This window comes from Spodoptera frugiperda, chromosome 18 (genome assembly GCF_023101765.2).
Source record: "Spodoptera frugiperda isolate SF20-4 chromosome 18, AGI-APGP_CSIRO_Sfru_2.0, whole genome shotgun sequence".
Taxonomy (NCBI): Eukaryota; Metazoa; Arthropoda; class Insecta; order Lepidoptera; family Noctuidae; genus Spodoptera; species Spodoptera frugiperda.
This window is the reverse complement of record NC_064229.1, coordinates 377,218-391,750: the sequence shown is the minus strand read 5'-3', so window position 1 is coordinate 391,750 and position 14,533 is coordinate 377,218. Positions and strand designations below refer to the sequence as shown.

General features: G+C 34.8%; 1 protein-coding gene across 1 annotated transcript in view; it reads left to right on the top strand.

Annotated features, from left to right (window-relative positions):
- LOC118278165 (F-box/LRR-repeat protein 7) overlaps positions 1–9,385 on the top strand; it is an 81,625-nt gene extending 72,240 nt beyond the window's left edge. Inside the window, exons 5-8 of the mRNA XM_035597262.2 lie at positions 182–367; positions 5,484–5,629; positions 7,136–7,309; positions 7,794–9,385. Coding sequence (XP_035453155.1) covers positions 182–367; positions 5,484–5,629; positions 7,136–7,309; positions 7,794–8,006 — 719 coding nt within the window. The 3' untranslated portion in view covers positions 8,007–9,385. The remainder of the gene's footprint in view (positions 1–181; positions 368–5,483; positions 5,630–7,135; positions 7,310–7,793) is intronic.
- The last annotated feature ends 5,148 nt before the right edge of the window (positions 9,386–14,533 follow it).

Genomic DNA, 14,533 nt, shown 5'->3' with positions numbered 1-14,533 from the left:
GAATATTAAATTATAATTAGTGACAAATATACGAAGAATTAACTCTATAATTTCTTAGCAATTATAATAACACTAACAAAGATTTTTATCGCCAGTGGCGCCACTTAGAGTTTGCAGAAAAACAACTATCATTCAACAGAGCATCAGAAGTTAATAAATAATTACTTTCTCTATTTCCCAGGTTGTCCAAACGTGGACTGGCCAGACTGGGCCTGGTTGGAGACGCGGCTGGCGACGCGAAGACCTCCCGTGGAGTACATAGACCTCACGGACTGTGGGTCGGTCACGGACGCTGGACTCTGCGCCTTACTGCACACCTGCCCTTCTCTGCAGTATTTGTACCTTAGGAGATGTACTCTAGTCACAGGTTGGTACTTATGAGGCTGTTCCTTAAGACTTTTAGTAACTCTTTAATTTTTGGGGATGGTGGTGTTTGTTTGAAAATGAGTTATTCAAATGAAGATGACAACAAAACCTTTAAAAGGTACCCTAAAGTTGCTTTACTACAATAGTATTGCTCAATATACGGTTGTTAAAAGTTCTACGTCTTAACTAAAAATCACGGTTTACTCATGTACTTTAATGGAGAAAAGCCTTATTAGTTTCGAGTCACACAAGGATTCGTCACCATGAGTAGACGCAGAAGCGGCGGCGGCGCACAGTCTACTGGTCGTCGTCGTGTCTTTATGATTTTTAGTTAATTTAGTAATACTCAAGATAGTTATTATAAAACAGTTCTACGTCTATTTCATGAGAATTTCCTTTAATAAACGTATTCTGATTGTACTTTATTATAAGCAGAAAAATCTGTAATACTAATACTGGCTCACCATACTGGTGCCTTCCATATATTATTCATTCGTCTTTTCAAAAGAAACCTAAAATGTATGTATATAGAGGTGGACTTTCAACTAAAAGGTTACAAATAAAATAATAAATCATGAAATGCGGCCACATTTTACCTTTCAGGGACAAAATAAGCATATTCTTTCGTTATTTGTAAGTGCTGAAGTCATCCTCGTATTTTATCGAAACTAAAAGTCTGACTCAAGTTGGAATCAACCCGCCAGACATAACAATCTTGTTACTGTGTTAAGCCTTCGCCTTTTGTTCTGAATTTTAATATTCCTCGGAGAAAAATACTTCAAAGAAAAACAATAAAAGAAGATATACAGTGATTGTCCAAATACGTAACGTTGTTTTTGCCAGAATCAGTCAGCCGTGCGATAATGTCTAGCTTTTAAGTATGACCTAAGTAAAGTCTAACTGACATAGACCTAGGATTTATGGCACCGACATAAGACTTAGTTTTTGACGGCCGTAAGTTCTATTCACAGGATTTTTTATAAAATAAATGTTTGTGGGTCATACAGTGAAAGTAAGGTTGGAGTACATTTTCTTTGTGCTTCTGCCAACAATACTGAGATTAGAGCTCTCCACTCAGTTTTGGAAAGAATATATGAGTGCCTTGACAAAAGTAAATTCTCCTTGACGACTGATAAAAAAACGTAATGTTGAATAGAGTTCCAATACAATGCTCTTGTAGGTGTAACTGTATATAATCTTTATGTACGTATACACTACACCACTTATTACTGCTATATATTAAATTCAGGGTCAATAATTTGGGATTAAGTAAATAAGACGGTAATACGCGAAACACAGTAGATATATTTTCTACGAGCGCATACGGTTCGGTGTTACAAACGACTGACTGACTGACTGTCTAAGTCTCTAACTAGCATACTCAACGCAATTAGTAAAGTCAGCATTTGTGTACACTCTTGTACTTTCGACCTTGAAGCCTGCAAAGGTATTTATTTATAACTCAAACAAAGTATAGGTAACCTGAATAATTACAATTTCTAAGTCCAACTAACCTACTGTCCTGCTAATTTAAAATGAAAAGCGTTAAACTATGAGTACCCTATAATCCAGCCTTACACGTCATAAAAAGAAAGAGGTTGACATTAATTGGACAAGCCAAGTAAATTATGTTATCATACAAGTGAAAACACGACACATAAAATGTTATATTGCTATGAAATTGCACGTAATTTTCTGTGGATGGGTAGAAGTAAGTAATTATTGAAAGTCTTTAAAGTAATGTTTTAATTTGTATCCGGACTACCAAGCGGGTTTACCGGGACTCCGGCTCGAAGAGTAGGAGTAGGAACGGGATGGTTTTTAGTTAGTAAGAGTCTGACACTCTCTCGCCTCGTCCAAAGCGGGAAGTCATTGGATGATTTTATGCAACAAAAAAAAAAAACTTATAATTTGTGCTCTTGCTTGTTCCACGGAGTAAAATATGTAATGTTGTTAATTTAGGAGCTTTTAGTAAGCAGTTAAATTAAGTGGTTCTGTTGCATGTCCATTTTTTTCGGTAGATGTCTAATGAATTCTCGACGCAAGTAAAAGTGAGAGACCGAGCCTATCTACTGAGTAAGGTGTGACGACAAAATATTATTGAGTTAAACGGAAAATACGAATAAAAACTACGACAATATCACTATCAAACTGGTTACCCTATTAAAGCGGACAACTTTATCAATATTTCTGAGAACAGATCATACCGTTGGTTCAAATAAACTATGCTTAAAGTCAGAACCGTTATCGTTGATAAATTATACGTTCCGAAGCGGACATTAATAAGATTATTATTCAGAAAAACATCAATGTAATCGGTATAATCCGAAAGGAACGACTATATTAGATCAGTTGCTCGACTGGTCGAACTAGATTCGAAAGCAAGTACTAAATAATTACTTAGCTAGATTTTCACACAGGATTTTCTAGCTTGAACGTGATCTTTGGTGTGGCGTGGAAACCTTGTGCGTTCTATAAAAAGGATTGACGGTTGTTTAAAAAAATAATCCGTTGATTCTTTTTTCAATTGAAAGTCGTAAGAAGGGAACTGGATGTTTATGTCGTGTATTATAAACGACCCATGACAGTCTGCTGGATGCTCTCTACATAAAATAGTTTGGTCACAATAACCACATATGGCAGTTGGTTTGAATATCACAGTTTAAAAGCTTCATATTTGTCAAGAGAGCGCTATTGCCCGGTTTCAGTCGGCCGGTCCGGCTTACGATTCCAGCGTAAATATGAAGCGAAACGTATGGTTCTCTATGTCCTTGCCTTTATTATGGCTTTAAATCAGGGTCTTCCAACTTTTTCCTGGTCTAAGACCATCTCGCATCCATCTATCGATCCCAAAATCAGAATTTTTAATTCACTCATAAAATCTGATAATTAAAATCATTTGCTTCTCTCAGTTGTCTCCTTTGATGTATAACTTTAATTTAACCATGGTATTTATTAGACAGAGATAATATAGTCTTGTGTATTTTTTTTTCATTTCGCAAACCATTTTTTGGCTTCTACGAACTTACTGCCTGTTGAGAACCACTGCTTTAAATAAACCACTGTCCGTTCTGAATAAAAAACATACACTGTAATTATAGTAATTTAAAACCACAACAAAACACTTAATTAATATAGTAAAGTTAGTGATATGTAATGAGAGATCTTTTTAAAGCATTTGGCTTCATACTTGACTGCCTGAAGCCAACTTTGTGAAGGATAAGGGTACTTTAGACCCTTGTAATGTAATATCATATCATACAAAGTATTCTGACCAGCAGGACAACCTACACCTGTCTGTCTTCATTAGATTTTCAACCTAATTTATTTGATATAGAGACGAAAATCCATTGAAAAATTAACAGATTGGTGTAGGTTGAAGTGCTAGCGTCTGTACTTATAATAATGTCTAATAAAACCCTTCAACTGAGAAAATAAATTAATGTTTTCATGTTACTGAAATGAAAACAAAGGAACGAATTAGACGCGGGGATTATTACGGACAATTATAATATCTAATTATTTATTCATGTGTGTTGAAGGAATGAAGTAAAGTAGGCGAGGTACTGCCTTATTAATCACATGGCTTTAAGGAAAACTGTCGAGCAAGAGATTTTGTTTTAATATTTTTAGTATTCCTCAGTAATAACATGTAGTCTAGTTATGTAGGACTCCTATTTTAATTAAAAATTGTTACATTGTATAATGTATAATGTGCACCTTTGCTCATCCCTCTAGGGAATTAAAAGATGTGATCTCATGTAGATTTTTAAAAGATGTAAGCCTAGTAGTAATATGACAGAGGGCAATTATGCTCACCTCATTAAAAAGATTCTATAGAAAGTTAAGAAACTCCAGTTAATAAAATCCAAGGGAAAATCGCGTGCTTAATTGAACAAAATTTGCACCTCTGCCTACCCATTTGCGGAATGATAACCGTGCATTAGTTGCGCATAACTTAAGACCGACACTGTGATTTAGAATCAGAAAACTTGTAATAGAAAACCGCTGGTTCTTAAGAACGAACGCGCTATTTATATGTTCGCTATAAATAGCGAAGGAGAAATGTCTTCTGCTATCGTTGGTCAAGTGTCGGAAGCAAATTATTATTGGGTTTTTAGTATTTTTTTCTTTATTAATTCCCGATACAAACATGAAGTCTAAAGTTGTGGTCTTGTGTTTATTTGTGTGCCATTTTTTTACTTTGTGTGCCATATTTTTTCTTTGTGAGCCATATTTTTCACTTTATGTATTGGTTTAACTAGTTGGTACATCTAGTTTAATATAAATGGCAACTTTGGTATCAAACGCGTTACTTAGCTAACAATTTCCACCCTTCAAAATTCCAAACTATTACAAATGCTTAATAAACTGTAATAACCAAATATAAAGGGTGTGATTTCTGTCTCATTTCACTTAGGCACCTAACTGAAGGACGTTTCACTTGAACAATTTAACACAATCAGTTAGCATTCAGTTTAACATCTTATAATTTGGTCATGTTCCCCTTCTAAGGTTTGGTTATAATTCTTAGGACCATAGTCTTTATTGTCGTAGGCACGAGATTTGTGGGGCCTTGAACTTTGGTTTTCGTAATGTGAACATGGGGATTAGTGGTTGTTCTATGATTTTGTAATAGCAATTAAATAGAAAGGGAGGCTGTAAGAAGAGGCTGTTTAGTTTCTATGAGCACTGTGACCTTAATTTATATAACTGCCGTACTCAGAGCATTTAATGGTTACTTAAACTATTCCTTACTAACGATTTTGTGCTGAAAACTATTACTTAGGACTGGGTAACCATTACATGAGTGAGTAGGTCAGTGAGTTCTATTTAAAATCAATAATTCCAATATCAGTATTTCACCCCGCTGCAAGGATCAAACTAGAGATCGTCATATTCGGCAGTAATGTTTGTTCTTTGGAGCTGTAAAAGTTAGAAGACATATCAAAGTAGCCTAATAACAATAAATAATACTTATTTACGTGTCCTAATGTGCACCTCTCTGCCTAGCCCGATAAAAGGTGTGTCATCACACCTTTTATCGGGCTAGGCAGATTAATATATTTTTATATAAATAAAAAAATATTAATTTATTTTCTTCTTTTTATTTCCAGATGCAGGCGTCCGGTGGATCCCATCGTACTGCGCGTTAAAAGAACTCAGTGTGTCCGACTGTACCGGAGTCACGGACTTCGGGCTGTACGAGCTGGCGAAACTAGGGCCTGCGCTACGGTACCTTTCTGTCGCTAAGTGTACACAGGTGAGCAAGAATCCTAAAAAAATTACCAAAATACATAGAAAAGTCTACCTTTACTTAACCTTAAGGGATATACATATCTAACAATACACAAAAAGGCTCATTGGACGATTGGCGATATATTAAAGAAGGGCCAAATTAAAAGTACCTTTAACCTACGAGTACGCATAAAAAGTCGATGATTGTTGATGCAGTGAAAGAGGTATGTAAGAATCGTAGCAATTGGCGTTCCATAGTCACTGCCTACCCCCATGGGAGAGATGTATGTATGTGTATATGAAACTGTACATTGATGGTCTATAAACACATTACCATTGACAGAACGTTGATATATCCGTTGAACCGTTCTAGCTTTGACATCGGACAATAGTAGCGTTCGATTGTTTATTAGCAAACAATATGGCGGCGTTTGCCAATGCAATACATTGTCAGTGGCTATGAAGAGCGCACAGGTTTAAGAGAATTCAATATAATGGGTGATATGTGGGGTGATAGATACAAATGTTTTCGGGTAGACTAATTAATAATGAGCCTTATGCGATACTGATAAGGTTGAAAAGTAACCAACGATGCTAATTCTGACCTTATGCTGACTTTTATAAAATTTTGAAAAATGATTGCGTAGAAGCTTTCTTTAAAATAAACTGAAATACATTCATATTTTGAAAGACAAAAAAAAAGAAATCCGCTAGAATCAACCTCTGGACCACGAAGATAATAATAAGGAAAAATAAATATGGTAGGTAGATGTACTGGCGGTATGTCTTTATCTCCGCAAAGTTCTGAACTACGCGCATAGCAGTATTTAATTAATTATCTTGAAAGAAAAGTTCGAACTTTACTTCCTTAGCAATTATTGTCATTTCAGCTAAGTAATTGAAAACTTGAATTTGTAGTGCTTCTTTCATCAAGCATTCTTCAGGTATTTCTCTGGAAACTCATTTGGAAAATATTTCTGATTAATTTCAAGTTAACTTCTTGTAATTTATTTTTAAAATGTTTCCCAACACTTTGATTGTCTCCTGTGTGTGCCTTAAAACAAATAATTTCACATACTCTTTTTACACACTCCCAGAACAATAATTTGTGGTTCACACAAAAAAAAATATATGTGTTCGAGCTGCTTCGCGATATCCTCATTGCAGCAAATGAGTAAATGAGAGATAAGCACAACTAGAAAAAGTTATATGCAACGTCTTTTATCCCTAAAGGCGTAGGCGTATGCACATTACGGCACGTAATGCCGCTATACAATGTATATCCACTTTCCACTATTTGTGTTATAAGCCAAGAAATTTTCGAAAAACCGAAAAAAGCCCAGTAGTACTTTGCCTGACCCGGGAAGCTCTTGCTTCGACTTGACCAACGACGCAGTCAGGCAGATAGGTAGACAAATTGGACCCCTAATATTCCCAGCAGTGGGTGATCCCGTCCAAATTATGAAGATGATACCCGAAACTGAACTATAAAGAACACATAACTTAAAAGCTTTATTTCTTTATTCCCCAGGTCTCAGACTCTGGTGTCCGAACCTTAGCACGGAGGTGTTACAAGCTCCGGTACCTGAATGCTCGAGGGTGTGGTGCTCTTGGAGACGATGGTGTGGAAGCCATAGCTAGAGGATGTTCCAGGCTTAGAGCACTTGATCTAGGTGCTACTGATGTTTCTGAGGCTGGGTTACAGGTAAATATTTAATACATGTATGTTTTTCAGCCTAAAGTTGGTGTACCAATTTTGGTGATGTTTTCAGTTAGCTCTCAGACTAGTCTAGAATTCAGTGTGATACCGTAGAGCTCTGACATGAAACCGTTTGCTATTTAACTAAAAATCACGCACGTTGCTCATAATGAAGAGTCCCTTTGTGACTCGAAACTATGTAGTAGAGCTTTTCTACATTATTGTCCGTGAGTAAATTTTTTGTTAATGTAGTATGTCTCATGACAGTTATTATGATACAATATTTTATTATACGTTTAGATTTTACTCAGAAATCAATCAACTAATTACACTTTTACATACGACATTATTACTAATTCACATACAACTTTATTAGTTAGGGTCACTATAACTTTTTAATTCATGGTAATCAAAATCTTTTTCTCATTAGGTTTAAAATTTTGTGTTAAAGACCTGTATTAAGCTAATTTTCCTTTTCCTTTTCTTCCAGATCCTAGCACGATGTTGCCCTAACCTCAAAAAGCTGGCCTTACGAGGTTGTGAGCTGATAGGCGACGATGGTTTGGAAGCCGTAGCCTATTACTGTCGAGGACTGACTCAGCTGAACATCCAGGACACTCCAGTGACGTTACGAGGATACAGGGCGGTGAAGAAGTATTGTAAACGATGTGTCATTGAGCATACCAACCCTGGATTCTGTTGAAGAGCCAGTTCAAGGTATTTTGGTCTTGAAATGTGTTGGTTGAAGGTAGAAGATTTATGTCTCTGGCCCAGAAGAATTATCGTCGATAAATTCTGATTCTAATGAAAAGTCTTCTGATGCACCTCGCTCATGAGACATTTTTTTCTGTCAAGATTCTTTTGTCGTTCTGTGTCATTCGAAGGTTGACTTCTTAAGGATGGAGGTTGATGTATAGAAAAAAATGTCTTATCAAAAGAAGGGTTTTGATTTTGCCATGCAAAAAAGAACCATATTTTGTAGTGTGTGCAGTTGGTTTTTCAATGTTGAATATTTAAACATCTTGGTATCGTCCACCACCATATCTAAAAGATTTTAGTGGTAGAGGACAATCAGTACCTTTAGTATGAGTTTGCTTTACGTTTAATGAGATCGAAATAATCGCTCTGATTGGCCGGGTCGAATACACCAACCAATTAGAGGGCCGAACGAGCTCTCGTTTCGACTTTAAACATAAAACAAACTCGTAATAGGGCTAATGTTGTGTTTTGTTTAAAAAACTTTCCTATTTTCGTATGTATATGTATATAAACGAGTATGTAAAATGTTAGTTAGGTACTAATATAGTTTTAAGTAAATGTAAATGCTTTAAATATAAATATAACCGAATAAGGTAAAGTTTTAATGTAATTTTAATAGATTGGATTGTTTTTATGTACAGGGTACAAAATTCTTTTGGATTAAGAAGAATTGAATATTGATAATTTTATGAGAAAGGTTTGACGTTTTTGTTAAAAAATTGTGACACTTCCATAGCAAAAGACATTGTATTTTTCGCTCCAATTTATTACATTACAAAAGAATCAACAAGATTTACTGAATGTTTCCAATTTGAAGTAATTTTTTCCATTCCAAAAATAATAGATTTTTACTTATAAAACGAAATAACACGTAAAAAGTTTGGACAAATAATGTGCCATAGAATATTTTGTTCTAAATTAGATTAAAATTACAATCAAACAGTACAAGTTTGGACATTAAATTAAATATAAATTGCTTTTAATAGCAAAAACTACTTTAAAATATTCAAAAACCTGTCAAAATAAAACGATTTATAGTTAAAACACTTGATTTTGAGCTTTAACATGCAAGTAATAAAATAAAATATCAGCTGAAGAATGTGTTCCATTTTCTACACAAGCGCCCTCTACTGAAAGCGAAAATTTGTCTATTAGTTCCACAAAAGTAGTTTTTGCTATTAGAAATAACATTAAACTTATAAATATGTAATTAAAGCTAATATCTTCAAAAGATATGGCGACTTACTTTAAATAATTTCTCTATTAACTGAATTGCCATTGTTGATTTAGTGTTTATTATTAAATTATATTTTTTAACAAATACCTGTTTTGTTTTCATTTTCAATTGAACCTTAACCTTTATAAACTTGGTGCGGTGGCTGGGTTAGAGCCGGCACACAACGTGTCGCTTCGGTTCGACTTCCGCACAGAGAAACTTTTTGTGTGGTCCACAAATTTTTGTTATCGATCTGGGGTATGATGTGTATTTGAATCTGTATTTTTAGCGGACCCACGACACAGAACAAAACCCCAGAACGTTTTTTTTTTAATAAATGAAATAAAATCTTTCTGGAAGTATTTTTCATTGTATAAGAACATTAATATTTTATATTATTCATCACACTACTCATTCAAAGACAGACAGAGTGTCCCTTTGACTTTCAGAGACCTGACAGTAATGATCTGATGGGATTAAATAGCATAGCTTGAATTTAGTCGAGTTCCTCGTCAGTTACGTGAGTCCCACGAAATATTATCATTATATGTCCTCTATATTTTAGTTCATAAAGCAGGTAACGAGGTTATTCAACCCACATTATGCTTTCATACATAAAGCTTTCCGTAGCTAAGCGCATCCTAAGTACATTATTATAATATGTGAGCCACCTTCTGAGTACGTTTTAATTAAGAGTCTTATCTCCGGAGATAATATGATATTTGATATCATAATAATAGTCTATTAAATATACTATCACATTAATATTATAAATGTGAAAGTATGTATGGATGTTTGTCCATCAATCACGCTGAAACTTCTGAACGGATTTTAATGAAATTTGGTATACAGACAGAGTATGAGCTGACTTGTGTGATAGGACTTTTTATACCATAGGGACGCGGCCGTACCCACAGGCACAAGCTAGTTAATTATAAATTGGAAATGAAACATTTTTTCGGAGGAAGAATTCAACAATATTTCATAACAAAGCTACAAAATTATGATGCAATTAAAGTGCCATCGGAACTCTCATTTATCTGGCAAAAATACTACCCGGCAAAAAGCTTTTCGTTACTAGTTTATGTTGGTATTCTGTTAGAGTGTGGTATTTGCTTTGTCAAGTGAGCTCATAGATAGCGTATAGTAAGTTACTGCCGTGAAATTTGCTGAAAAGAAAACGGTCAATATTTTATTTTGCACGAAAATTAGGGTACCAAGTAACGAGTACCTTTCAAGTTCAAAAACCTGAAACCTTACTTTTTACCACTTGATTAAGGAGGGAGTACAAAATAAAATCTCCGGTGGTATATGAAACGTTTTAATTTAATTAAGTTTTAGAACAGTACGATACTTTAAGACTTCTCCGATTATTTATTTATTTATTTTATTAAAAGGTACATGTTATGAACTTATAAACTAGTACATAGTCCGACAAAACTATATATGTAGTTTGTCTGTCGGATCCAAAAGTTTAAAATTTATTAGTGGTAAATGTTTACACAGTAGTATAATGTTTAGTAAATATATAGGTATAATATATGTAGTATAATAAGTTTTATATAATAATATATATATTTATTCTTATATATATACATATATGTGTATGTAACATATATATATATGTATATTATTTATATATTGTATATATATATATGTATGTATCCGTGCATTTATGTACATACGTTTATTTACATGTTTAGGTAGCTGGTAGCTAGATTGCGAGTACATTTATTAGATAAGAAAATTACTGTAGTTTGTTATGTAGTAGTGTAGATATATTATGTGTAGAAACAGATATATAATATATATTATGTGTAGAGATAGCGAGCTCTATTGTAGGATTTCATTTTATTACTTTTCTAGATAAAAAGTAGGAATATAATATAATGGAAAATATTTCTATGTATATTATGTATGTACTTTATGTGGATGAGATAATTATTTCATCTAAAAATACAGATTGTTATATTTTTTTAACAAACGATAAGCAAAATATGAAATTGCCTTCTCATGCAAGTTACTCATACTTGTCGTAACTAGCCCTTAAAACAATTGTCTGTATGTCTAGGTCATGGTGGAAAACCCACGATGCGATTTGTTGAAAAACGGTGTGAAACAATGCCTACGTTGTGTTTCGTCATATAAGTGAGGTTACTAGAGATCCAATCTCCAATCCTCAAATCCCAAATCCCCAAAACGCCGGCAACGCACTTGTTACTCCTCTGGTGTTGTGGTCTCCAAGGGTGCTGATTGCTTGTCGCCTGGTCTATCTATCCCATAAAACAACAAATTCCTCAATGACATCCCAACTCTTTCTTTTTTTAAGCGGAGAAAATCATCCAATGACTTCTACTGCCTTGGGCAAGACTAGAGGGAGTGTTAGACTCTTACTGACTAAATACCACCCCGTTCCTACTCCTGCTTTTCGAGCCGGAGCCCCGGTATACCCGCTAGGTAGTCCGCAGCACCTACGTCTCAACTCTTGAGCCTAACTCTCATTATTGTCAAATAGAACAATAGGAATCAAGTTTTAAGGAACAAGGACATGAGGACAAAAAGGGTTAAGGTTGTATTGTTCAATAAATTGGATCATCTTGAAGGAATATTTGTATAGGGTTGGCATGTGAACATGTGAATAGACATATTATATAGCTAATGGTTCGATTCGATGCCAAGATTTTTTGTGTAGAAACTATAGTACAATAGATGGTATAATTAATACGCTGTTGTTATTGTTTTGCCTGTTTGGACATGACGTCGGTTCCGTTGGTATTGTTTTACGTGTTCCATGTTTAGTGATTTTCACCATTCATATTCTATCTCTCTAGCGAAATGAGGTGCCGATAGTACTATTATATTTACATGACTTACTATTGTTACAAGACGTACTATTATTATTATATTAAAAGACCTAAATAGGTATGTCCTTCATATATCTTTCTCACTCAATATCAAATATCTTTCTACCTGTAATGGTTGAAGAAGCTTGTAATTTGCTAACCAAAAGCAGGCAATGAAAAATTTATCAGTTAAAACTGAAAAAAATCAATTAAAAACCACGGCTTACTCATGTAAATGGAGGTGAATTTTTATTTAATGAATAACGGCTGTATAAAATTACCTGCTGAAATTCTGTAATCTTTGTCAAACTTAATTAAGCCCATCATTGATTAATCAGTTCGGTATTTGACCAAAGTTCCACTTGACCGATAAACCTAAACTATTTGACAACAATTGAGTAATGAAATGATATAACTTCGGTTATTAATTGCGGATAGAACAAAGCAGTTACTCAAGTGTGTCACATACTAAGGTTGGTGGGTCAATGACATTTTATCTAAGGGTTAACCCGTAGTATGCCGGGAACGCAGATCTACGAGACATAATATGTTTTCTATTGTCTCTCATATACTGGCATACAAGAGGTTTATATGTCATATTTTAAGACTTTGACTGCGAACAGAAATCTGTTGAAGGCAAATCCTATGCTAGTGCCGGTCACTTTTGCCCCCTATGGCGTTTAATTTGTTAATTGTAATTGGGCCTCCGGTAACCTCACTCACTTAAGAAAACACAACGCAAACGTTGTTTAACATTGGTTTTCTGTGAAGCCGTGGTATCACTCCGGTCGAGGCTACCCATGCATGGCGAAACATGGCTCTTCTATACTTAAAAAAAAACTTACTTGGACCTGATATAGGATGATTGCGCTACAATTTTTAAAACAAATATTAAGTACCTTATCTTCAGCATTTAAAACAAGAAATAGTGAAGATTAAACTTGAAACATAAATAATAACAGCTCTAAGACGAAAATCGTGAGAAACTTCAAGTAAAATCACAAACTTAAGACGGATTTGTGATCCGCAGCGGAAATTATTTTAAAATCTGGAACGATCAGAGAGAAGTGATATAAATCTTCTTGCAAGCTTCTACTGGGATTTTTAGTATAAAATTCTATTATGCGATTGCATGGATGTTGGTGTTGGAAAAAGATTTTATCAGTTTTCTGGTACACGAGGTAATACATTGGTTAGATGATTGGCATCATGATAGTGTATTAGAAAAACTCTTTATTGTACACCAAACTCGGCTTCGGCTCGATCGGAGTGATATCACGGCCTCACCGAAAACCGACGTGAAACAACGCTTGCGTTGTGTTTCGTTGTGTGAGTGGGGTTACGGGAGGCCTAATTCCCCCTTCCCAATCTTCTCAATTCCCGATCCCCCAACAATCCTTAAATTCGTAACCCCCAAGAGGTCTCAGCAACGCCACTGGTGTATCAAGTATCCATCAGCGGCGGCGATTGCTTACCATCAAGTGGTACGTCTACTCGTATACCGGCTTATAAAAAAACCATAAAAACACAAAGGACAAACATTCAGAAATTGATAGTACAATGGGTGGTCTTATCATTAAAAAAGCGATTATTAGTTTCAATTTGGAATGAATGGTGACTAATAACATGTTTTTAAAACTAAGTACTTATTCACTCAGAGTCATTTAATGATTACTTAACCCAGTCTTTTGTAATTGTTTTCGGAACAAAACCTTTATTAAGGAATAGTTTAAGTTATCATTAAATGTCTCTGAGTGCGGTAGTGACTTTTTAACAATATTTTTCTGTTTATTTGACTGAAGGTGTGCCCTCTATTAGAGTATGGAGTTTAAATCAAACTATTTCTAAACACAATATTCCTCGATTTATGTAAAAAAATGTTTACCAAAAAAATATTGTATGACGATTTTTACCGATAAAATAGCACATAACTCAATGCAATACATTAGATTGGTATCACAGTCGGTTGCCATGGTAACCCGGATAACATCATAGATAAGGTAAACGAGTAAGTGAGTACAGCCCTTTCCCAATCAGCTGTCTGTCAAGTAGGATTAGGGAGAAGTTTGGAGGTATGTATTCATATATCGAATACACAAATAGGGTTGTCATTCGTTGATTTTATGCCTGTACCCTTAGTATGAGTTTGTTTTATACAGGGTGTCCCTGAAGTCGACGTCCAACAGGCACCAGATGATCGGCAAGGTTCCAAATGTTATCAGAAAAATATAAAAAAAATTCTAAGTCCTACAGTTTTTAAATTAGAGTGACTTATGTGTTATCCACGAAAAAGTACACCCTGTGCCAGTCTTTTGACTCTTGTTGCTACAAATCTTTATTTTTTCGTCTGCAGTCTTCCTTACATTATCCTGAATAGTGCTCCAGTAATATGGAATCATGTCTTGGTGGGGG